This window comes from Eleutherodactylus coqui, chromosome 13, assembly GCF_035609145.1.
Source record: "Eleutherodactylus coqui strain aEleCoq1 chromosome 13, aEleCoq1.hap1, whole genome shotgun sequence".
Taxonomy (NCBI): Eukaryota; Metazoa; Chordata; class Amphibia; order Anura; family Eleutherodactylidae; genus Eleutherodactylus; species Eleutherodactylus coqui.
In genome coordinates this window covers 73823530-73844600 of record NC_089849.1, presented here as the reverse complement: position 1 = coordinate 73844600, position 21071 = coordinate 73823530, and the positions used below count along the sequence as shown (strand labels likewise).

General features: G+C 47.6%; 2 protein-coding genes across 4 annotated transcripts in view; one reads left to right on the top strand and one right to left on the bottom strand.

Annotated features, from left to right (window-relative positions):
* The window catches only part of LOC136587938 (lysosomal alpha-glucosidase-like), a 98936-nt gene extending 96926 nt beyond the window's left edge, over positions 1-2010 (bottom strand). Inside the window, exon 1 of the mRNA XM_066586782.1 lies at positions 1964-2010. The gene's annotated coding sequence lies outside the window, so the exon portion shown is untranslated. The remainder of the gene's footprint in view (positions 1-1963) is intronic.
* The window catches only part of CARD14 (caspase recruitment domain family member 14), a 91923-nt gene that overhangs the window by 837 nt on the left and 70015 nt on the right, over positions 1-21071 (top strand). The window contains exons 1-2 of one of the 3 annotated variants that reach the window (XM_066586776.1): positions 2519-2593; positions 11115-11345. In XM_066586776.1, coding sequence (XP_066442873.1) covers positions 11135-11345 — 211 coding nt within the window. In that variant the 5' untranslated portion in view covers positions 2519-2593; positions 11115-11134. Of the gene's footprint in view, positions 1-2518; positions 2594-3404; positions 3517-11114; positions 11346-21071 lie in introns of those variants that run through there. The other 2 variants (XM_066586775.1, XM_066586777.1) reach the window with 2 other exon arrangements.

The window sequence follows — 21071 nt, the reverse complement described above, 5'->3', positions numbered from 1 at the left end:
TGTTAACCACTTCCCTGCCGCGATCTATGTAGATCACAGCATGGGAAGGGTTCACAGAGGGAGCGCCCTCCCTCTATGACGTCAACGGGCTCTCGTGATGTAATGACAGAGAGCCTGGCTGGTTGCCATGGTAACAGGACACCTCCTACAGGAGTCCTGTATTACCACTGCCTATGATCGCTGTAATAAGCGATAAGGCATTGCAGGAGAGAAGTCCTGCAATGCCTTGTCATAGCAATCATCGGTGCTATGGTGTAAGTCCCCCAGAGGGACACAAAAAGGGGAAAAAAAATATTGCACAAAAAATAAAAATGTAAAAAAGGTTAAAAAAAACTTTTTCTCATATTAGCATTAAAAAAAATCCCGCATGTTTGGTATCGTCGTGTCCGTAACAATGCGTACGATAAGTTGAACATTCTTTTTATTCTGCATGGCAAAAAGCATTAAAAAAATGTTCAAAAACTGAGGCAAAATGCAAATTTTCTACATTTCGCCTCCCAAAAAGCGCTATAAAAGTGATCAAAATAGCTGTATGTACCCCAAAATGGTGCCAATAAAAGCTATAGCTCATCTTGCAAAAAATAAGCCCTCATAGAGCTCTATCCATGGAAAAATAAAAAAGTTCTAGGTCTTTGAATGCAGCGATTTAGATTTCCAAAAAAGGGGTTTGCTTGCAGAAAAGTGGAACCTAAAAAAATATAAGAATTTTGGTATCCTTGTAATCGTACCGGCCTGCAGAAAAAATGTATTGTGTCATTTATGCTGCATGATTAACGCTTAAGAAACAAAAAAAAAAAACTATGGCAGAATTGATGCGTTTTCTCTACCTGAGATCATATAAAAAATAATAAAAGTTTTACAATACAGTCTATGTACCCAAAAATGGCACCAATAAAAATTTAGTTCGCCACGCAGAAAAACAAGCGCTTAAATGGCGATGTCGATGGAAAAATAAAAAAGTTATGGCCTTTGAAAAATGGAGATGAAAATCCGCCAAAAATCATTGCATCCTTAAGCCTAAAATAGGCCGTGTCATTAAGGGGTTCTGACATGAATAATGTTTTTATGCTTTAGCAGCCATTGTTCCCTGGTCTGCCTAATGGACACAGGGAACCCACGATTTATGGCTGCTAAAGCTTAAAAACCTTATACTTACCTTTTTTCCTGTTGTTGTTGTGCAGCGGGGGTCATCTCCCAGCAGGCTCTTCTTCTTCCTCTCACGAGCCTCCCCCCTCCAGGAATCCGCGCATGCGCAGAAGACAGGTGCCCTCTGACAGGAGTCAGGACGGGCTGCCTCTCCACTGCGCACGCGCAGCCAGGAGGGACGGCCGCCCACAGCAAGCACTGCTTGTGACGTGGCGCCCATCCGTTCACCTTGGAAGTGGCTGACGGACGGAGCAGAGCAGGAAGCGGTCATTTTGACCACTCCAGCTCTACTTCTAGAAGCCACAGAAGAAGATGCCCGACGGAGGGGACATGCCTGGCGATCGGTCCTGGCCAGGCAAGGTAAGTAAAAAATCTTTTTTTCATGTCAGAACCCCTTTAAGAGGTTAAAGTTGAACGAGCAAATGAGTAGACTATGTCTATGGTCTATGGACTATTATGTGGCCACAACCTATCACCAGCCCTCTACTTGTATTAGGTGAACCTGTGCAATTGAATCCATGCCAGGTACCAGCCACTGCTATATTATCCCGACCCTATTGAGCCGCACAATCCTGGCTGCCCTCTGTGTGCCATCGCCCCGGCCTACCCATGTCTGAACAGGCTTCATTGTATCTCACATTACTGCACACCTCAATACTGACCCTGCCAGTATTGCTGAGATATACCTGTTTTATGGCTGCCAGCTTGCAGGAAGAAGTGCCAAGTGTTGCAACTCTGAGCCTTACATTACAACATATCTTATCTCACATTACAGTGAAAACTAAAAAACATATACAGACATATTCTCTATACTTACCAGGAGCTCAACTACGTCTGTAAGACAACTGGCTGGAGCCTCTCTCCTCGGCCCTCTCTGCTATAGGACAAAAAGCTTGGTAAGCCCCACCCACTTGACAAAGCTCCGCCTGGTTTCCAGCAGAAGATGGAACAGAAATTAACCTCCATGCTCTCTGCAGGGTTTCTACAAGACTGTTTGTTTCAGGAACATGCAAAAAATGCTGAAGACTAAGAAACAGTACAGGAAAGACTATCTCCTGTTTACTTGTACCATTTTTCTCAGTTTTGGGGGCTTTTTCACATGTATCAGAATATTCTGCAAGATGCTATGGAATATTCCACCATGCTGAAAAATCTGCACCAAAATCCGCATGTCTTATGATTTTGATTCGGAATTCAAAATTGCTGAATTCTGCCGGCCAATCCACATTTAGGCCTGCAAATTTTGACAACAGAATTTTCTGCAGCACCCTGGGACAGACTTTGGGGATCTACTCTTAAATCCGAAATTGCCCTGATGTTTAGTATTTCAATGGACAGTGAAAGACAGAAAGCCATGGGCAGACAACAGAAGCAGAGCTGTAACCTTTGGTATCTCAATCATTATTTCTGGTACAGAGCTCATCCAACCACTTCTGCACAGGTTAAGGTGAGTACAAATTACCATCCCATAATGCATTGCAGACTGCATATATTACACTGCACTGCTATCTGGAAACAGACCATTACTATGTGTCTGATTATCCAGTTAATTAGGGTGGTTTCAAATTTGCATTGGAACCTCCGGTCAGAGGCTCCGCGATAGATCTGGCACAAAATACTGGAAGAAAAAGTCCGGCATACAGTGCCTTTTCTTCTGGCTAAAAGCCAGGCAGTTGAGCGAAAACCGAATGGACCCCACTATAGCTGTTCTGTTTAGAGATGAGCGAGCGTACTCGCTAAGGCAAACTACTCCAGCGAGTAGTGCCTCATGCGAGTACCTGCTCGTCTCTAAAGATTTGGGTGCCGGCGGGGGAGAGCGGTGAGTTGCGGAAGTGAGCAGGTAGGAGCGGGGGGGGGGGAGGTAAGAGATATATCCCCCACCCCTGTTCCTCCCCACTCTCCCCCGCCGGCACCCGAATCTTTAGAGACGAGCGGGCAGGTACTCTCATAAGGCACTACTCGCTGGAGTAGTTTGCCTTAGCGAGTATGCTCGCTCATCTCTAGTTCTGTTCCATCATAAGAAGGACTCATTTGGCCAGGGGATTCCCCTTTCCTGCTCCCCGAATAGAGCTTAGATGTAACCCCACCCTTAGCTTGTGTAGAAGTTTTCTTAATTAATTAATTTTAAATCATTTTTAATTCTGTATTAGCATAAATCCCACAAATAAAGGATAAACTCCTCCTGTAATGTATTCTTGTCGGAGAGGTATTCATCATGAGTCAATAAATTCAAGGAAGTGCATTTAACCTGCAAGACTGGCTTTTCTACTGCTATTACACTCCCATCGGAATTATACAACTCTCAGAAAAAACACCCACGGTATCTCCGTATTCATAAGAAGGAGGACCCTTGGCACCGGCAGCAGCGGGGTATGTTCATGTACATTATACTTTTTCATACAGCGTCTTGATGAAATACTAATATTAACTCTATAAGGTACCGAAGGAAAAATACAAGGAGTTGGGGAAAAGTTTTTAGATCCGGAGTATAAAAGCACTAAAAATAAATTCTAAGAACATCGTAAAGTCTGATCTGTTATGTTGTTATGGCTTACAGGATGTCTCATGTCTTGGAAATGCTGTTTTCCCAAATGCTGTGACAAAGTTTACATATTCAGCATAGTTGGGTACGTGTCTGCTTGTAAATAACGTATCTCTGAAAACTGTTATCGAGCATGAGAGTAACTTGAGAGTCCTCCATGAAGACTGTAGCCGGGCTCATTCACACTGATGTATCCATTTCTGTCTGGTTGTTCCATGGTGGGAACAGCAAATTGGAAAGATAATATTTCGGTTTTCAAACCCGTAGAAATGTATTGCAGGAGTTTCAATCCGTTTCTGTATTTTCTGTCTCCATTATATTTTTTACGCTGGATCAACAGACTGCGAAGTGTTTGTTTCCAGTTTCGGAAAAACAATACAGATGGATGCTATTTAGAGATGAGTGAGCACCCAAATGGTCGGGTCCGCGTTATTCGAGTCGAGCTTTTCGCTAAATTCGAGAGCTCTACTCAAGTAACGAACCACATTGACTTCAATGGGAGACTTGAGCATTTATGTATGGGACCCGCCGGGTGCCGAGCTTTTCTTTTTTTTGTTTTTTCTCTCTCTCTCTTTCTACCCCCTCACTCCCCCCCAAGACAGCCACAAACTACCATTGATGTGCCCAGCATTGAGGAGTCAAAACTGACACGTCACAGCGGGAGGAGCCAAAACTGCGGCGGGGTCGAACATGACGGGATGCTTGCTCGAGTAGCGAGCACCATCGAGTATGCTAATAGTCGAACGAGCATCAAGCTCGGCAGAGTACGTTCGCTCAACTCTAATGCTATTTTGACATAGGATACGTCTACAGTAGAGATGAGCGAGCATACTCGCTAAGGGCGATTGCTCGATCGAGCATTGCCCTTAGTGAGTACCTGCCCGCTCGGGAGCAAAGATTCGGCTGCCGGCGTCGGGCGGGGGAGAGCGGGGAGGAACGGAGGGCAGATCTCTCTCTCCCTCTCCCCCCCCCCCCACCTGCTCATGGCCGCAACTCACCTCTCACCTGCGCCGGCATCCGAACCTTTTCTTCCGAGCGGGCAGGTACTCGTTAAGGACAATGCTCGATCGAGTAATTGTCCTTAGCGAGTATGCTCGCTCATCTCTAGTCTACAGTTTCAAAACCTTACTCGGGTTGGTGAGCGTTTCAAAAATATGTTTTAAAAGCAAAATAATTTCTAGACAATCAGTACGACAACAGTGTTAAATATCTCATTGTAAAAAATGTATATATTGCTGTTATTTCATCCATTCATCCACCATGGATTGTTTTTGGTTTTGATTTTATTTTCATTTATTTATTTGTTTTTCACTTCCTCTCTCTATTTTTTTCTTCACTGTACCCTTGTTTTATATTACGTGTTTTGCCGTTGCCCATGTAATGATAGTCATCCCAGCACTACTGAGGAAGGGGTTTACCCCGAAACGCGTTTATTAGCTGGATTTTAATTTTATTATTCTGGATAAAACGGGGGATATTCATCCAATTGTTCTGGTACCTTTATTGGAACCTCTGGAGAGTTGTGCCTACACAGCAAATTTTACTTTTAGCATATACTACCCTCCCACCATTGGTGGGTTAATCTGGGTGGCAGCACCTCCTGTTATCTACCCTATCCAATTTATGTACTTAAAGACCAGGATATCTTCCCAGGCCTTTAGGCCTCATGTCCATGGGGAAAATCAGGCCCGCCGCGGATTCTTCATGTAGAATCCGTAGCGGGTCCCTCCTGCCTCGCGGACATGAAGCCTAAAAATTAGAATAAACTCACCTGCTCCAGTCGATGCGGATCTTTCTTCCTTCGCGGCCGGATATTCTTTCTTCGGCCCGGCGGATGTGCTCGGCATGCGCCGGACACATCCGCCGGGCCGAAGAAAGAAGATTCGGCCGCGAAGGAAGGAAGATCTGCATCGTCCGAAGCAGGTGAGTTTAATTCTAGTACGGGTCTCCCGCGGATCCGGACGGCTTCCATAGGCTTCAATAGAAGCCTGCAGGAGCCGTCCCCGCGGGAGACTGGCACTAAAATGGAGCATGTCCGGATTTTTTCCCGCACGCGGATCCGCGCCTGACGGGAAAAATGACATCCGCAGGTATTTAAATACCTGCGGGTGTCCAATGCATCCCTATGGGGAGCGGATCCGCGTGTGGGAGAAACGCTGTGGATTTAAAATAAAAATTATCCCGTGGACATGAGGCCTTAATCTCAGACTTCACTGTGGGTTTGCTCCACTTCTCTCTCCACCTATATCTCTTGACCTCGGTATGACGTTATTGGGTGATGCTATAGTCCTGCCATCTTGAGGTACTAAAATCGCCATGTAGCTCTGGACTCCGACATGCTGTCATTTCGTGAGGTGTTGTTGGATTTGTCTCATTTTAGAAAAATTTGTCTCATTTTAGAAAATTTTGGTGCGAAAAAGTGCCAAAAATTTCCCTTTCTCAAAATATTGCGACATATGGCTAATTAATGGCTTCAAGATTAGCGAACACACATTCAGGAGGATAGAGCGGCGCATGGGAATTACAAAAAGTCCAAAATCACTAATGCTGAACAGTTTATCGGGAGCGTCTCAAAGTTAAGGAGGCCGAGCGTCATGTCTCCATCTCTGATTAGCAAACGCTGTTTGGAGAATGATGGCCGTTACTCTGAGACTACAAGGAAGATCAGTGAAGACATGATAGTCGATACACAAGTGCCCGTCATACTAGTTGGGGATTTCTATAAAGATGCCAAACTGAATTTCCACACTTTAAACATTTTATTCTTGTTATCTGCCCACTGAATGTCCTATGACCCCGGGGGGGGGGGGGGACAAATATAGATTTAACTTTCATCAGTAACATTGACTTCTATCTCTAACCATATGTATGTTACTTCTCATATCACAGACCCGTTGGACATCCAACGGTGGAAGATGTTTACATTTGTTTAGAATTAAGAAATTAAAAGGTAAACCTCAACTGACTAGATAATACCTATCACACAGTTTGTAGTCTACGCCCCTGAAGCCATGCGGCCGAGACCCCAACACAGCCATGTTTTATTTTATTTTGCATTGTACTCAATAGGAGGCAGATAGAACTTGAAAATAACCAGTTTTTCTTTTCTAGTTTTGTCTGTTTTCTGCCTGATGGTGGTACCTCTTCAATGAATGTCACTCAGTGGTTAGCACTACTACCTGGTAATGCTGGGGTCCTAGGTTCAAATCTCATCAAGAGCAACATCAACTTTGAAAAACTCCATACAGCCATACCCTTGGTCAGATGTGAACCCACAAATCCAGCACTGCTCACAGCTGAGCCACCACACTTGTTCCTTCATTGCAAGAGAAATAGAAAAGCAAGAAGAACAAACATAAAGAGTACATAAAAAGCCAATACTACCCTTGGTCAGATTTGAACCTACAACTCCACAAATAGAGAGGTGGGACAGCGCACCAGAATGCAATGCTTGAATACTTTTTATTGAATCCAGAGAATCATGAATAAACTCTTATTTGCATGCAACGTTTCGGGTAAGATTACACTTTATCAGGTAGAAAAAAGTTAGAAAAGATGCATAAACTGAGTACACAAGCATAACTGTGAGGAAACAGCTGAGGATAAGGAATTAAACTTCTGTACATATGTACAACAAAAAGGGGGCCAAGCAGACAAAAGCCTGGTCAAGGCTCAAGTATGCCAAAAAGAAAATAATTAAAATATCACTTTATCAATATTCACATCATAGAGGAGACTAAATTCATAGTGAATTGAACGCAGAATAAACCTAGAAAGAAACACATTAATACAGAAAGCTCAGTGACATGTTTAGGTCATGGATAAAAGTAGCCAAAGGAAAAAAAGGGATGGAGTCCTTCATGGGGTGCCTAAAGGATACTACGCAGCACCAGAATTGGTTAGCACAGAGCTCCTTTTATATGGCTGGGAGAACTGATGTAATGACGCCTGATGCTCAAGATTCCTGGGCTGTTCATTAACCCTTTGCAATCCAATTTTGGATTCAGGGTTTCCTAGGGGGCTTTCTCTTTCTGCCATTATACAATGGCGCCACCTGCTAGCTAGAGCCAGTACTGCAGTATTGGACATGCTGAAGAGGCCCCATGAGAACAGAGTGGCCAGTAATTTACAGTAAGAATACCCTGCCAGATGTCTTCTAACATCAGAAGCTGTACAGCCTTCAATCAGAATGTCTTTAGACGTCAGTTGATTGGAAAGAGTTAATGTTGGTAGGGTTGAATAAGTTGCAATGCATGTGGGTCTCCCAATCATATCAGTTAAATTATTCTTTGGTTGAAAAATCCCAGAGCAGGACAGATGGCTGATCTTTTTCAGTGTGGTCATCAAGTATGTGTGAGATATATCCTCTTTTTTTGGAATTTCCTACGCATCTCAAGGAGTTTAGTGGAGCTAGTTTGACCCGTGTAAACTGTGAAAAGGGATTTCGATTAGACCAAGAAGGTGATTACTTCTGCAATGAAGTACGTTGCGCTTACCCGTAGGCTTCGTGTGTACGTCGAATGTCAGTTGAAAATTATCTGTACCAAGACATCAAAGAAATGACACTTTGGAGAAAACAAAAAAGTTTTTTCATTATAAAAAGATAGAAGTTGGGAAAGAAAAGCAGAAATTGAAGTATGGAATTCACGGAGAGCATCAGGAGAGCCCTGCCAATGTAACAGTACCTTCTTTAACCCTTTGCAATCCAATTTTGGATTCAGGGTTTCCTAGGGGGTTTTCTCCTTTTGCCACTATACAATGGTGCCATCTGCTGGCTAGAGCCAGTACTGCAGTATGTGACATGCCGGAGAGGCCCCCGACAACAGAGCTGTCGGCAATACACATTAAGAACAGCTTGCCGGACGCCTTCTGACATCAGAGCTGCACAGACTTCAATCAGAATGTAGGAAGAGGTTAGACAGTGGATTGGAAAGGGTTAAATTTTGTTACAAAATAGTTTACTATTGTAAACAAATTTTTCTTCAAAAGCGTCATAAATAATCAAAATGGCAAATGTAGGGGTTACATTACATCCCATGGCAGTGCCCTTGACCTGTAAGTAAAATGTAGATTCAAATAAGAAATAGTCAAAACAAGCAACACCACTGTAGCTTCATAATAATTGGGTGAACAGTCCGATTTGGACTGAAGAGTTTCATGTGCCATCTGTACCCTGTATTCTCTTGGTATATTTGCATAAAGTAAGCAGAGTCCAAGGAAAAACTTCCAGCACCACAATGCCTTGTAATTAAAGGCTCCTATTTTATTTAGTCATGTTAAAGGGGTTGTACCAAGATTAGAAGTAATCCCCAACTACAGGATAGGGGATAACTTGCTGGTCAGTCGCGGACTCCTACCTGTCACTGTAGGGATGGCTTCTCCCCTGCAATGACATCAGAATGAATAGAGCGCTTACCGAGCGTGCATTAATTTCAAAGGGTCTGACGGAAATACCTAAGCCGGTGCCCCTCGGCTAAGTCCCATTAAAAGTAAACGGAGTGTCAGCGTGCTTGCGCAACCATTGATCCATTCAGTCTCTTTCTGGTTGCAGGGTATGCAGTGAGGAGGACGGAGATCAGTAAGGGTTTTGTGAATGGGGTATAACTTCTAATCTTGATAGAACCCCTTTAAAAGAAGATACATGACACAGACAGTGTGGGAGGAACACTTGTGCGCTTTGGACTACCCCTTCCTCAGAGCGTATGATATACAAAGTGATTTAAATAGATAAGTAAAAAAAACATCATCCTCTGTTTCGGGCAGCCTAAATCTGATGAAAACCCAATCATGTCACAATAAAAATCAGATTATATAAGAAATAGCGATGTGAATGGAATTATTTAGATTCCTATTCATAGACGTTGTAACGGGAGAAAGATCCCTTTTGACAGTCAAACCACTTTGGGCGCTGGTCTGCAACAAAGAAATCCATCTAGCCTGCCAACTCAACAACCTCTGATGCCAGTCTCTCGCCCGCCATGATCTGAACACTTGCTACATTGCATTCAAAAATTAACCTTATAGTGTCACCCTGATGTTCTATTTTTAAAAAATGCCATGGAAATAAGACCAAGCGGAGGGTTATTGGCATTGGGCATATGTTTTCTAATTCAGATTTTTTTAGAGCATTTGTTGTACAGCCCTCATACTGCAGTTGACAGATTCAGCATGTAATCTAGAGTTGTTGCAAACTACAATATCAGTCACTATTGTTTACTCCTTTCTGGATAAACATTTGTCTTTATTTTCTTTATTTTTTTATGACATGGAAATTCCAAGAAAGCAGCGACAGTGCTGAACCCTGGGAGTAGCGCTGTAGCACTTCCTTCTAGGTTCATTTCCTGTCCCTCACTAAAGATAGATTCAATGTTGATGTTTGCTTGAAGGTGCATTCTATTATTCATCCATGACAATTAGTTACATTCCTATAGTACAATGATAGATAATTATATTCCTATACTACAATGATAGATAATTCTATAATTATCCTATAGGACTTTACTGATTATAATTATCAAAATTTAATTAAGGGTACATGCACATGGGCAATTTTTCGGTCTGGAAATCGGACAGAAAGAGAACCCATTATTTTCAGTGGGTGTATGCGCACAACTTTTTTTTTACTCGGACTGATATCCAAGTAAAAAAAATCACAACATGTCTTATCCTTGTCCAATGTTCAGACGAGAATTACACATGTCAATGTGCCGTGTTCAGAACATTGGACAGCTCTCTGACGGGATGTCCGAGTACAATCCAATGCAAGCTGCACCCAAGAATCTCGGGTGCGACTTTAATATCGTTCAAGTGGATGTACCCCAAGGCCTCATGTCCACGGGGATATTCGGACCCACACGGATTCTCCATGCAGAATCCCGCAGCGGATCCCTCCTTTCCCGCAGACATTGGTCAAGAAATCAGATATACTTACCTGTCCAGACGCTGCGGGTCTCCCGTCCGTCGTGGCTGGATCTTCTTTCTTTGGCCCGGCGGATGTGCTCGGTACCCAGGCCGCGTGCATGTGCCGTGCACATTTATTTTTTTAAGTCCTGCTTTCCCGTAGTCCCGTGGCACAGCACAAATACAGCTGCGAGTGTGCTGCGGGACCAAATAGCTTCCATAGGCTTCAATGGAAGCTGTAGGAGCCATCCGCACGGGAGACCCGCACGAAATAGAGCATGCTGCGGGTGGTTTCCCGCTTATGCAATCCGCGCACCATGGAAAAATGACATCCTTAGGTATTTAATTACCTGCAGGTGTCCAGTGATTCCCCATGGGCTCGGATCACGTGTGCCAGACAACCGCGCAGATTCCTAAATTCCATTTTGCCCGTGGACATGAAGCTTCAAAGGAAATGGAATATAACATACACACTAAACCTTGAGCTGCTCTTTAATTTATTATTTCTCCCATCTTTCTTTTGCAGTAATTATATCCAACATAACTATGGCAACGCAATCACAAACTGACCCAGATTTAATGGACCTGGAGGACGAAGAGCTATGGGAAATGATTGAAAGGCACAGATGTAAAATTGTTCAAAGACTGTCACCAGAGCGCCTCACACCGTATCTGCGTCAAGCTAGAGTGATAGATGCCATGGATGAAGAGGATATTCTGCACAGCGCAAAGTTTTCTACAAGGGCCATGCGATTGGGTGAGTCTTACCTAACAAATATGAAAACTGCTGTATGCAGTACAGATGGTTATGGGTATGATTACCGATGTATAGGACGCACTCCTACAGGAAGCAGAATCACTTCATTTTGCCCTCCCATCCTTTCTATCTATACCTTTGGCCTAAAACAGCTCATTAACCCTTTGCAATCCAATTTTGGACTCAGGGTTTCCTAGGAAGCTTTCTCTTTCTGCCAGTATACAATGGCGCCATCTGCAGGATAGAGACGGTACTGCGGTAGGTAACATGCTGGAGAGGCCCCAAACAACAGAGCGGCCGGTAATCTACAGTAAGAATACCCTGCTGAATGTCTTCCGACATCGGAGCTGTACAGCCTTCAATCAGAATGTCTTTAGATGTCAGACAGTGGATTGGAAAGGGCTTTCAGTACCACTTTTATACTGATGATTCTCAATTTGCTTCTCCAGCCCTGATGTTACCTCTCTACTGTCCGCATCCAGACTTTGCAGCAAATACAGCCCATAGTATTCAATGGCAAAACGCCATGTCATCTCCATGAGCGGAAATCGATTGCGATTTTCCACTCGCGGATAATAAATTGCAGCATGCTGCGATTTTGTGCAGGTTACGGATGGCTGCCTTCCATTGAAGTGAATGAAGCCGGCCGTTCCGCGGCACTTCCACAGTGAGCACTGCGGAAGTATGGCGGGATCCGCGTCACTCCAGAGCACCGGCGGCTATTGTGCATGGGTAACAGAGTGCCGGAAGGCACATCTGCAGTGCTGTGCAGAGCCACAGGGGGCACCAGCTGGGCATTGGGACGAACTCCACTACGGGAATCCCACATGCCCGTGTCCTGCCCGTGTGCAGCAGGCCTAAAACCCAACTTTCAATATATATGCACAAAAAAGATGATACTATCAAGGAGCCAACAGAATGAAATAAGAATAGTTATCACACGGGCATCGATTCTGTACACATGTACATGAAATATAAAAGAGCCCAAATATACTTCTCTGCACAATATCTGGGAAAGTAGAGCAATAAACATGGCAACACACTTACTGGTATAATAAAGAACAGTCCTGCTATATCAGAAGGTCACTGTAAGCTGTTCCAGACATTAAATTGTTTGTATGGTTCCCAACCACATAAGGCTGCGTAAAAATGGAACTTGAAGGTTAGTACCAATCTCTAGTATGCCTTGAGTGCTGAGCTCCCTCATATACTGACCCATGGAGCCCCTGCTCCTCCAATCCATCCCTGTGACCGGGACTCTTTTCTTCAATCAGTGGACACACACAAATAGTGTTCTATATGGGTATGCACCCCCAAAAAGTCACGCAGTCCGAGAACCAACCTCAAGAGTTGACAGCAAGGCAGCGAACAGTCGGGTAAGTATTAAAAGTACACCCCAGATTTCACATTCTCTATGATGTACCATAACTTAGTTTATGGTGCTTATCAGATATGACCGGTTCCCCTTGGTAAAGAAAATAATCAACATTAATATCAAATATGACTTTTGCTGCTGATTGGATGCCAATACATTGCGAGTTCTAGACATCCTTCTTTTACTACACTGTATACCTGTTTTCATAATTGCCTTATATTATTTGTTTTCTGACTTTAGTAACTAAATGTTCTTCATATAATGTAATGTAAATAAAGTATGGAAGATTGTGAGACATTACGGTAGGATTTAGAATCCGCAGCGGATCGCCGCATGCGGATCCGCATCCCATAGGGATGCATTGACCACCCGCAGGTAGATAAATACCCGCGGATGGTCAATAAAGGGAGCATGAAAAAATCCGGACCATGTTCCATTTTCGTGCGGGTCTCCCGCGGGCACAGCTCCCACAGGCTTCTGTTGAAGCCTATGGAAGTCGCCCGGATCCCCGGGAGACCTAAAATAAGGATATACTCACCTGCTCCAGATCTTCCCTTCTTCGCGGCCGGATCTTTTCTTTTCGGGCCAGCGTATGCGCACGGCACGCAACCGACACGCCGTGCACATCCACCGCTTCGAAGAAAGGAGATCCGGCTGCGACGGAGAGAAGATGAAGCCGCGACGAAGGGAAGATCCAGAGCGTGCGAGAGGTGAGTTAATTCTTCTTTTCAGCGCTCATGTCCGTGGGGCAGGAGGGACCCGCTGCGGATTCTCGATATATGGACCCCCTATAGTTCCTGTCTCCCAACTGCTGTCGTCATGTATGTGGGGGCTGATACACTTTATTATATACAGAATCAGTAGTGCAGTCCAGCTCTACCTCTGAAGTATTAAGTGGCAGCGATCGTTCTCATCATGGTGACTGTACAGAAGAAATCCAGACAAAAGACCAACACTGCAATGGATTGTTTTTAGGAATTTTTCTTTATTGGAGAAGCAATAAGCAACATTGTAATTAAATATTACCGGCTCTTTTAATGAATAGGCAACGGTCACAATGACTCTCAGGTCAGGCCGGTGGAGATCACAGCACTTGCTGCGGTCATTATGAACAGTCCACCGTTGTCCTGAAGTGAGAGCCACCGGACCCAAAGATCCAGAAGAAGGCGAAAAATCCCCCAGAGAGGTACTCCTTGGAGGGCAAAAAATTCCTTCTTGACCCCAAATGTGGCGATCAGATATCACCCTGGATCTAATCTAACCTGCTGCATATTGCTATATATAGTTACTGATTGAGATAGACGTGATTGACATAAAGCCGGGCATAGACATGCTTGACACGCAGCCGGGCATAGGCGTGTTTGACACGCAGCCGGGCATAGACGTGATTTACATAAAGGTGGACATAGACGGGCTTGACACGCAGCCTGGCATGGACGTGCTTGACATGCAGCCGGGCATAGACGTGTTTGACACACAGCCGGGCATAGACGTGCTTGACACCCAGCCGGGCATAGACGTGATTGACATAAAGGTGGACATAGACGGGCTTGACACGCAGCCTGGCATAGACGTGCTTGACACGTAGCCGGGCATAGACGTGCTTGACACGCAGCCGGGCATAGACGTGCTTGACACGCAGCCGGGCATAGACGTGATTGACATAAAGGTGGACATAGACGGGCTTGACACGCAGCCTGGCATAGACGTGCTTGACACGCAGCTGGGCATAGACGTGCTTGACACACAGCCGGGCATAGACGTGCTTGACACGCAGCCGGGCATAGACGTGATTTACATAAAGGTGGACATAGACGGGCTTGACACGCAGCCTGGCATAGACGTGCTTGACACGCAGCCGGGCATAGACGTGCTTGACACGTAGCCAGGCAAAGACGTGCTTGACACGCAGCCGGGCATAGACGTGTTTGACATAAAGGTGGACATAGACGGGCTTGACACGCAGCCTGGCATGGACATGCTTGACACGCAGCCGGGCATAGACGTGCTTGACACGCAGCCGGGCATAGACGTGCTTGACATAAAGGTGGACATAGACGTGCTTGACACGCAGCCTGGCATAGACGTGCTTGACACGCAGCTGGGCATAGACGTGCTTGACACGCAGCCGGGCATAGACGTGCTTGACACGCAGCCGGGCATAGACGTGATTTACATAAAGGTGGACATAGACGGGCTTGACACGCAGCCTGGCATAGACGTGCTTGACACGCAGCCGGGCATAGACGTGCTTGACATGCAGCCAGGCATAGACGTGCTTGACACGCAGCCGGGCATAGACGTGATTGACATAAAGGTGGACATAGACGGGCTTGACACGCAGCCTGGCATGGACGTGCTTGACACGCAGCCTGGCATAGACGTGCTTGACACGCAGCCGGGCATAGACGTGCTTGACACGCAGCCGGGCATAGACGTGATTGACATAAAGGTGGACATAGACGGGCTTGACACGCAGCCTGGCATGGACGTGCTTGACACGCAGCCGGGCATAGACGTGCTTGACACGCAGCCGGGCATAGACGTGATTGACATAAAGGTGGACATAGACGGGCTTGACACGCAGCCTGGCATAGACGTGCTTGACACGTAGCCGGGCATAGACGTGCTTGACACGCAGCCGGGCATAGACGTGCTTGACACGCAGCCGGGCATAGACGTGATTGACATAAAGGTGGACATAGACGGGCTTGACACGCAGCCTGGCATAGACGTGCTTGACACGCAGCTGGGCATAGACGTGCTTGACACGCAGTCGGGCATAGACGTGCTTGACATAAAGGTGGACATAGACGGGCTTGACACGCAGCCAGGCATAGACGTGCTTGACACGCAGCTGGGCATAGACGAGATTGACATAAAGGTGGACATAGACGGGCTTGACACGCAGCCTGGCATGGACGTGCTTGACACGCAGCCAGGCATAGACGGGCTTGACACGCAGCCTGGCATGGACGTGCTTGACACGCAGCCGGGCATAGACGTGATTGACATAAAGGTGGACATAGACGGGCTTGACACGCAGCCTGGCATAGACGGCTTGACACGCAGCTGGGCATAGACGTGCTTGACACGCAGCCGGGCATAGACGTGCTTGACACGCAGCCGGGCATAGACGTGATTGACATAAAGGTGGACATAGACGGGCTTGACACGCAGCCTGGCATAGACGTGCTTGACACGCAGCCGGGCATAGACATGCTTGACACGCAGCCAGGCATAGACGTGCTTGACACGCAGCCGGGCATAGACGTGATTGACATAAAGGTGGACATAGACGGGCTTGACACGCAGCCTGGCATGGACGTGCTTGACACGCAGCCGGGCATAGACGTGCTTGACACGCAGCCGGGCATAGACGTGCTTGACACGCAGCCGGGCATAGACGTGCTTGACATAAAGGTGGACATAGACGGGCTTGACACGCAGCCTGGCATAGACGTGCTTGACACGCAGCTGGGCATAGACGTGCTTGACACGCAGCCGGGCATAGACGTGCTTGACACGCAGCCGGGCATAGACGTGATTGACATAAAGGTGGACATAGACGGGCTTGACACGCAGCCTGGCATAGACGTGCTTGACACGCAGCCGGGCATAGACGTGCTTGACACGCAGCCAGGCATAGACGTGCTTGACACGCAGCCGGGCATAGACGTGATTGACATAAAGGTGGACATAGACGGGCTTGACACGCAGCCTGGCATGGACGTGCTTGACACGCAGCCTGGCATAGACGTGCTTGACACGCAGCCGGGCATAGACGTGCTTGACATGCAGCCAGGCATAGACGTGCTTGACACGCAGCCGGGCATAGACGTGATTGACATAAAGGTGGACATAGACGGGCTTGACACGCAGCCTGGCATGGACGTGCTTGACACGCAGCCGGGCATAGACGTGCTTGACACGCAGCCGGGCATAGACGTGATTGACATAAAGGTGGACATAGACGGGCTTGACACGCAGCCGGGCATAGACGTGCTTGACACGTAGCCGGGCATAGACGTGCTTGACACGCAGCCGGGCATAGACGTGCTTGACACGCAGCCGGGCATAGACGTGATTGACATAAAGGTGGACATAGACGGGCTTGACACGCAGCCTGGCATAGACGTGCTTGACACGCAGCTGGGCATAGACGTGCTTGACACGCAGCCGGGCATAGACGTGCTTGACACGCAGCCGGGCATAGACGTGATTTACATAAAGGTGGACATAGACGGGCTTGACACGCAGCCTGGCATAGACGTGCTTGACACGCAGCCGGGCATAGACGTGCTTGACACGCAGCCAGGCATAGACGTGCTTGACACGCAGCCGGGCATAGACGTGATTGACATAAAGGTGGACATAGACGGGCTTGACACGCAGCCAGGCATAGACGTGCTTGACACGCAGCCGGGCATAGACGTGATTGACATAAAGGTGGACATAGACGGGCTTGACACGCAGCCTGGCATGGACGTGCTTGACACGCAGCCGGGCATAGACGTGCTTGACACGCAGCCGGGCATAGACGTGATTGACATAAAGGTGGACATAGACGGGCTTGACACGCAGCCTGGCATAGACGGCTTGACACGCAGCTGGGCATAGACGTGATTGACATAAAGGTGGACATAGACGGGCTTGACACGCAGCCTGGCATAGACGGCTTGACACGCAGCTAGGCATAGACGTGCTTGACACGCAGCCGGGCATAGACGTGCTTGACACGCAGCCGGGCATAGACGTGATTGACATAAAGGTGGACATAGATGGGCTTGACACGCAGCCTGGCATAGACGTGCTTGACACGTAGCCGGGCATAGACGTGCTTGACACGCAGCCGGGCATAGACGTGCTTGACACGCAGCCGGGCATAGACGTGATTGACATAAAGGTGGACATAGACGGGCTTGACACGCAGCCTGGCATGGACGTGCTTGACACGCAGCTGGGCATAGACGTGCTTGACACGCAGCCGGGCATAGACGTGCTTGACACGCAGCCGGGCATAGACGTGATTGACAAAAAGGTGGACATAGACGGGCTTGACACGCAGCCTGGCATAGACGTGCTTGACACGCAGCTGGGCATAGACGTGCTTGACACGCAGCCGGGCATAGACGTGCTTGACACGCAGCCGGGCATAGACGTGATTTACATAAAGGTGGACATAGACGGGCTTGACACGCAGCCTGGCATAGACGTGCTTGACACGCAGCCTGGCATGGACGTGCTTGACACGCTGCCTGGCATGGACGTGCTTGACACGCAGCCGGGCATAGACGTGCTTGACACGCAGCCGGGCATAGACGTGATTTACATAAAGGTGGACATAGACGGGCTTGACACGCAGCCTGGCATAGACGTGCTTGACACGCAGCCGGGCATAGACGTGCTTGACACGCAGCCGGGCATAGACGTGCTTGACACGCAGCCGGGCATAGACGTGATTGACATAAAGGTGGACATAGACGTGATTGACACGCAGCCGGGCATAGACGTGCTTGACACGCAGCCGGGCATAGACGTGCTTGACACACAGCCGGGCATAGACGTGCTTGACACGCAGCCAGGCATAGACGTGATTGACATAAAGGTGGACATAGACGGGCTTGACACGCAGCCTGGCATAGACATGCTTGACACGCAGCCGGGCATAGACGTGCTTGACACGCAGCCGGGCATAGACGTGCTTGACACGCAGCCAGGCATAGACGTGATTGACATAAAGGTGGACATAGACGGGCTTGACACGCAGCCGGGCATAGACGTGCTTGACACGTAGACGGGCATAGACGTGCTTGACACGCAGCCGGGCATAGACGTGCTTGACACGCAGCCGGGCATAGACGTGATTGACATAAAGGTTGACATAGACGTGCTTGACACGCAGCCGGGCATAGACGGGCTTGACACGCAGCCGGGCATAGACGGGCTTGACACGCAGCCGGGCATAGACGGGCTTGACACGCAGCTGGGCATAGACGGGCTTGACATGCAGCCGGGCATAGACGTAATATCTGTAAGCATAAAAGATGAGCGATGATCTGTCCGTATAAACATGGATGAACGACTGCCTCTTTACTGTGAACGGAGGCGGTCGGAGCAATCTGCAGCACAAGAGAAGCCTCTTCCTCAGTTAAGCTGCTTCTGATGTGTATAGGCCGAGCGGATGACTTGATCAAGAGATGGCCGCTATGTGGAGTGCCAGCTACACTACCTAATAATCTGCTGAGTGTCTATACAGCCGGACAAGAGAGCGGATATTACTGCATTAAGGGTACATTCACACGGGGCAGAAAGGCAGCAGAAAACACTGCAGCATTTTCTCATCCAAAATAAAGTCAAAATAAAGTTGCGCATTTTGACCTAAAGGACGCCGTGCGCCAAATTGGGTGACTTTTCTATGCTAGAAAACTGGCCTAAGGGTTTTAACAAATCTGCCCCAGAGCGCCCACAAGTCCAAGTACTCAGAGTTCCACGATGCGTGAACAAGGCCTCAGCGCTAAAGTTACTTTTTTACATGGGCCAACTATCACCGACAGATCAAGCGATAGTAAGTGATCGTCGTCTCATGTAAACGTGGCATATGACAGTTGCCAGTCGCTTCGTTTCACCTCACTGAAACTAAACGACTAGTGAGCGACTTCTCTCAGTGTCCTCTTTGAGCGACTGCCTGTTCACAGTGAATGGAGGTCGGTGGCCAGAAGAGATCTCCGTCACGCTCCGCCTCCATTCACTGCACTACCATTACTGCGGTGAGAAAGCACAGGAGTGATAGTCGTTGGGACTACGGTTGGGCGCTTCTGCCCCCGACAGTCGTCCGGTGTAAAAGTACCCTGAGTGAAGAGCTTCTTACCTAGGCTCGTCCTCTTCAAGCCATTGCGCTCAACTGCCACAAGAAGCTTCAGGTTTAGAACTCTGGACATTCTGAAGCTATTGTGATGTCATGTGATGTCTGTGATGTAATACACCTTGTGATGTCATGATAATTGCCCATTAAGAAGTTTGTCCAGACTTTTCCATAGATAAGAATATTATGGGGAAGATTTATCAAGACTGTCTAACAATAAAACTGTCTTTATTGCCCATAGCAGCCAATCGGCTTCTATTTTACCACAGCAGTATAAGAAATGACAGCTGAGCTCTGATTGGCTGCTATGGGCAACAAAGACCGTTTTACTGTTAAGACAGGTTGGATAAATGAGGCCCCCTGGCGATTCCCCTTGTGCCCAATGATGAAAACAGTTGCTCGCTGTTCCTGCTGCCGCCGCCCGTTCTTGGACATGACAAGTCTTAGGCCGCCTGCACACAGGCGGAAATCCCGCGGCGGGATTTCCGCCACTGAAAGCCTGCATAGGAGTGCATTACAATACGCACTCCTATGCAGATGGCCGCGGTTTGGCTGCGCGAAATCTCGCGCGGCAAACAAACTGCGGCATGTCCTATTTTTGTGCGGGGCTCGCAGAGCCTCGCACAGAAACGTCACTCACCCGGCCGCCGGCTCCGGTCTGCGCGTGCGCCGGCTGCCCGGCAGCCGGCACATGAAAGAGTCGGGGCCGCCGGGCGTGGGTGAGTACGTGCTCGTCTCTGCAGGCACTCGGGTCGGGTCCCGTGGCGAGAATTCTCGCCGCCGGATCCGACCTGCTCATCTGCAGGCAGCCTTAGTGTTGGTGGAGTAATGATGTGGCATACTTTGGCGCTGTGACAATCCAGGATAAGGGTCATGTGAATTATATGAAGTCCCAGCCACGGAAGAGAAGTGATGTGAGATGATGTGACCGGAGCCGTACTCCCACAACTTTTATGTTTTTGTCGCTTGTGCTGTCAGAAGGCTTATTTGTGGCGCAAGTTGTGGTTTTTACCATTACAATTTGGGGTACACATCTTTTTAATGACTTTTTATTCAATTATTTTGGAAAATGGGGTAACAAAAAACCCTCACGATTCTCACATTCTGTACCTTTTCTGTTATGATGTTCATCGTGCGGAATAAATAGTGTGATATTTTAACCCCTTACTGCCACCAGATATATGTATACGACTGGGGGACACTTAACGCAACAGGACTTAAACGTACGTTCTGTGGATGGCGGGGGCTCAGAAGTGAGCCTGCGCTATCCCACAGCAGGAGCCGGCTGTGACACTGAGTATTATATGGGGCTTTTATGGTTATCAGACCGTGTTATACACCAGTTTTAGGGGTTTTGGCGAACTTCCAGTTTGGTTTAAACGAAGTCGCAAAATTTTCAAACTGACTGACTAACTGACTCTTCTATTTCAGTTTGCATGGTACATTATATATCAGTATGGTCCAGTATACGTATCATGATATATCA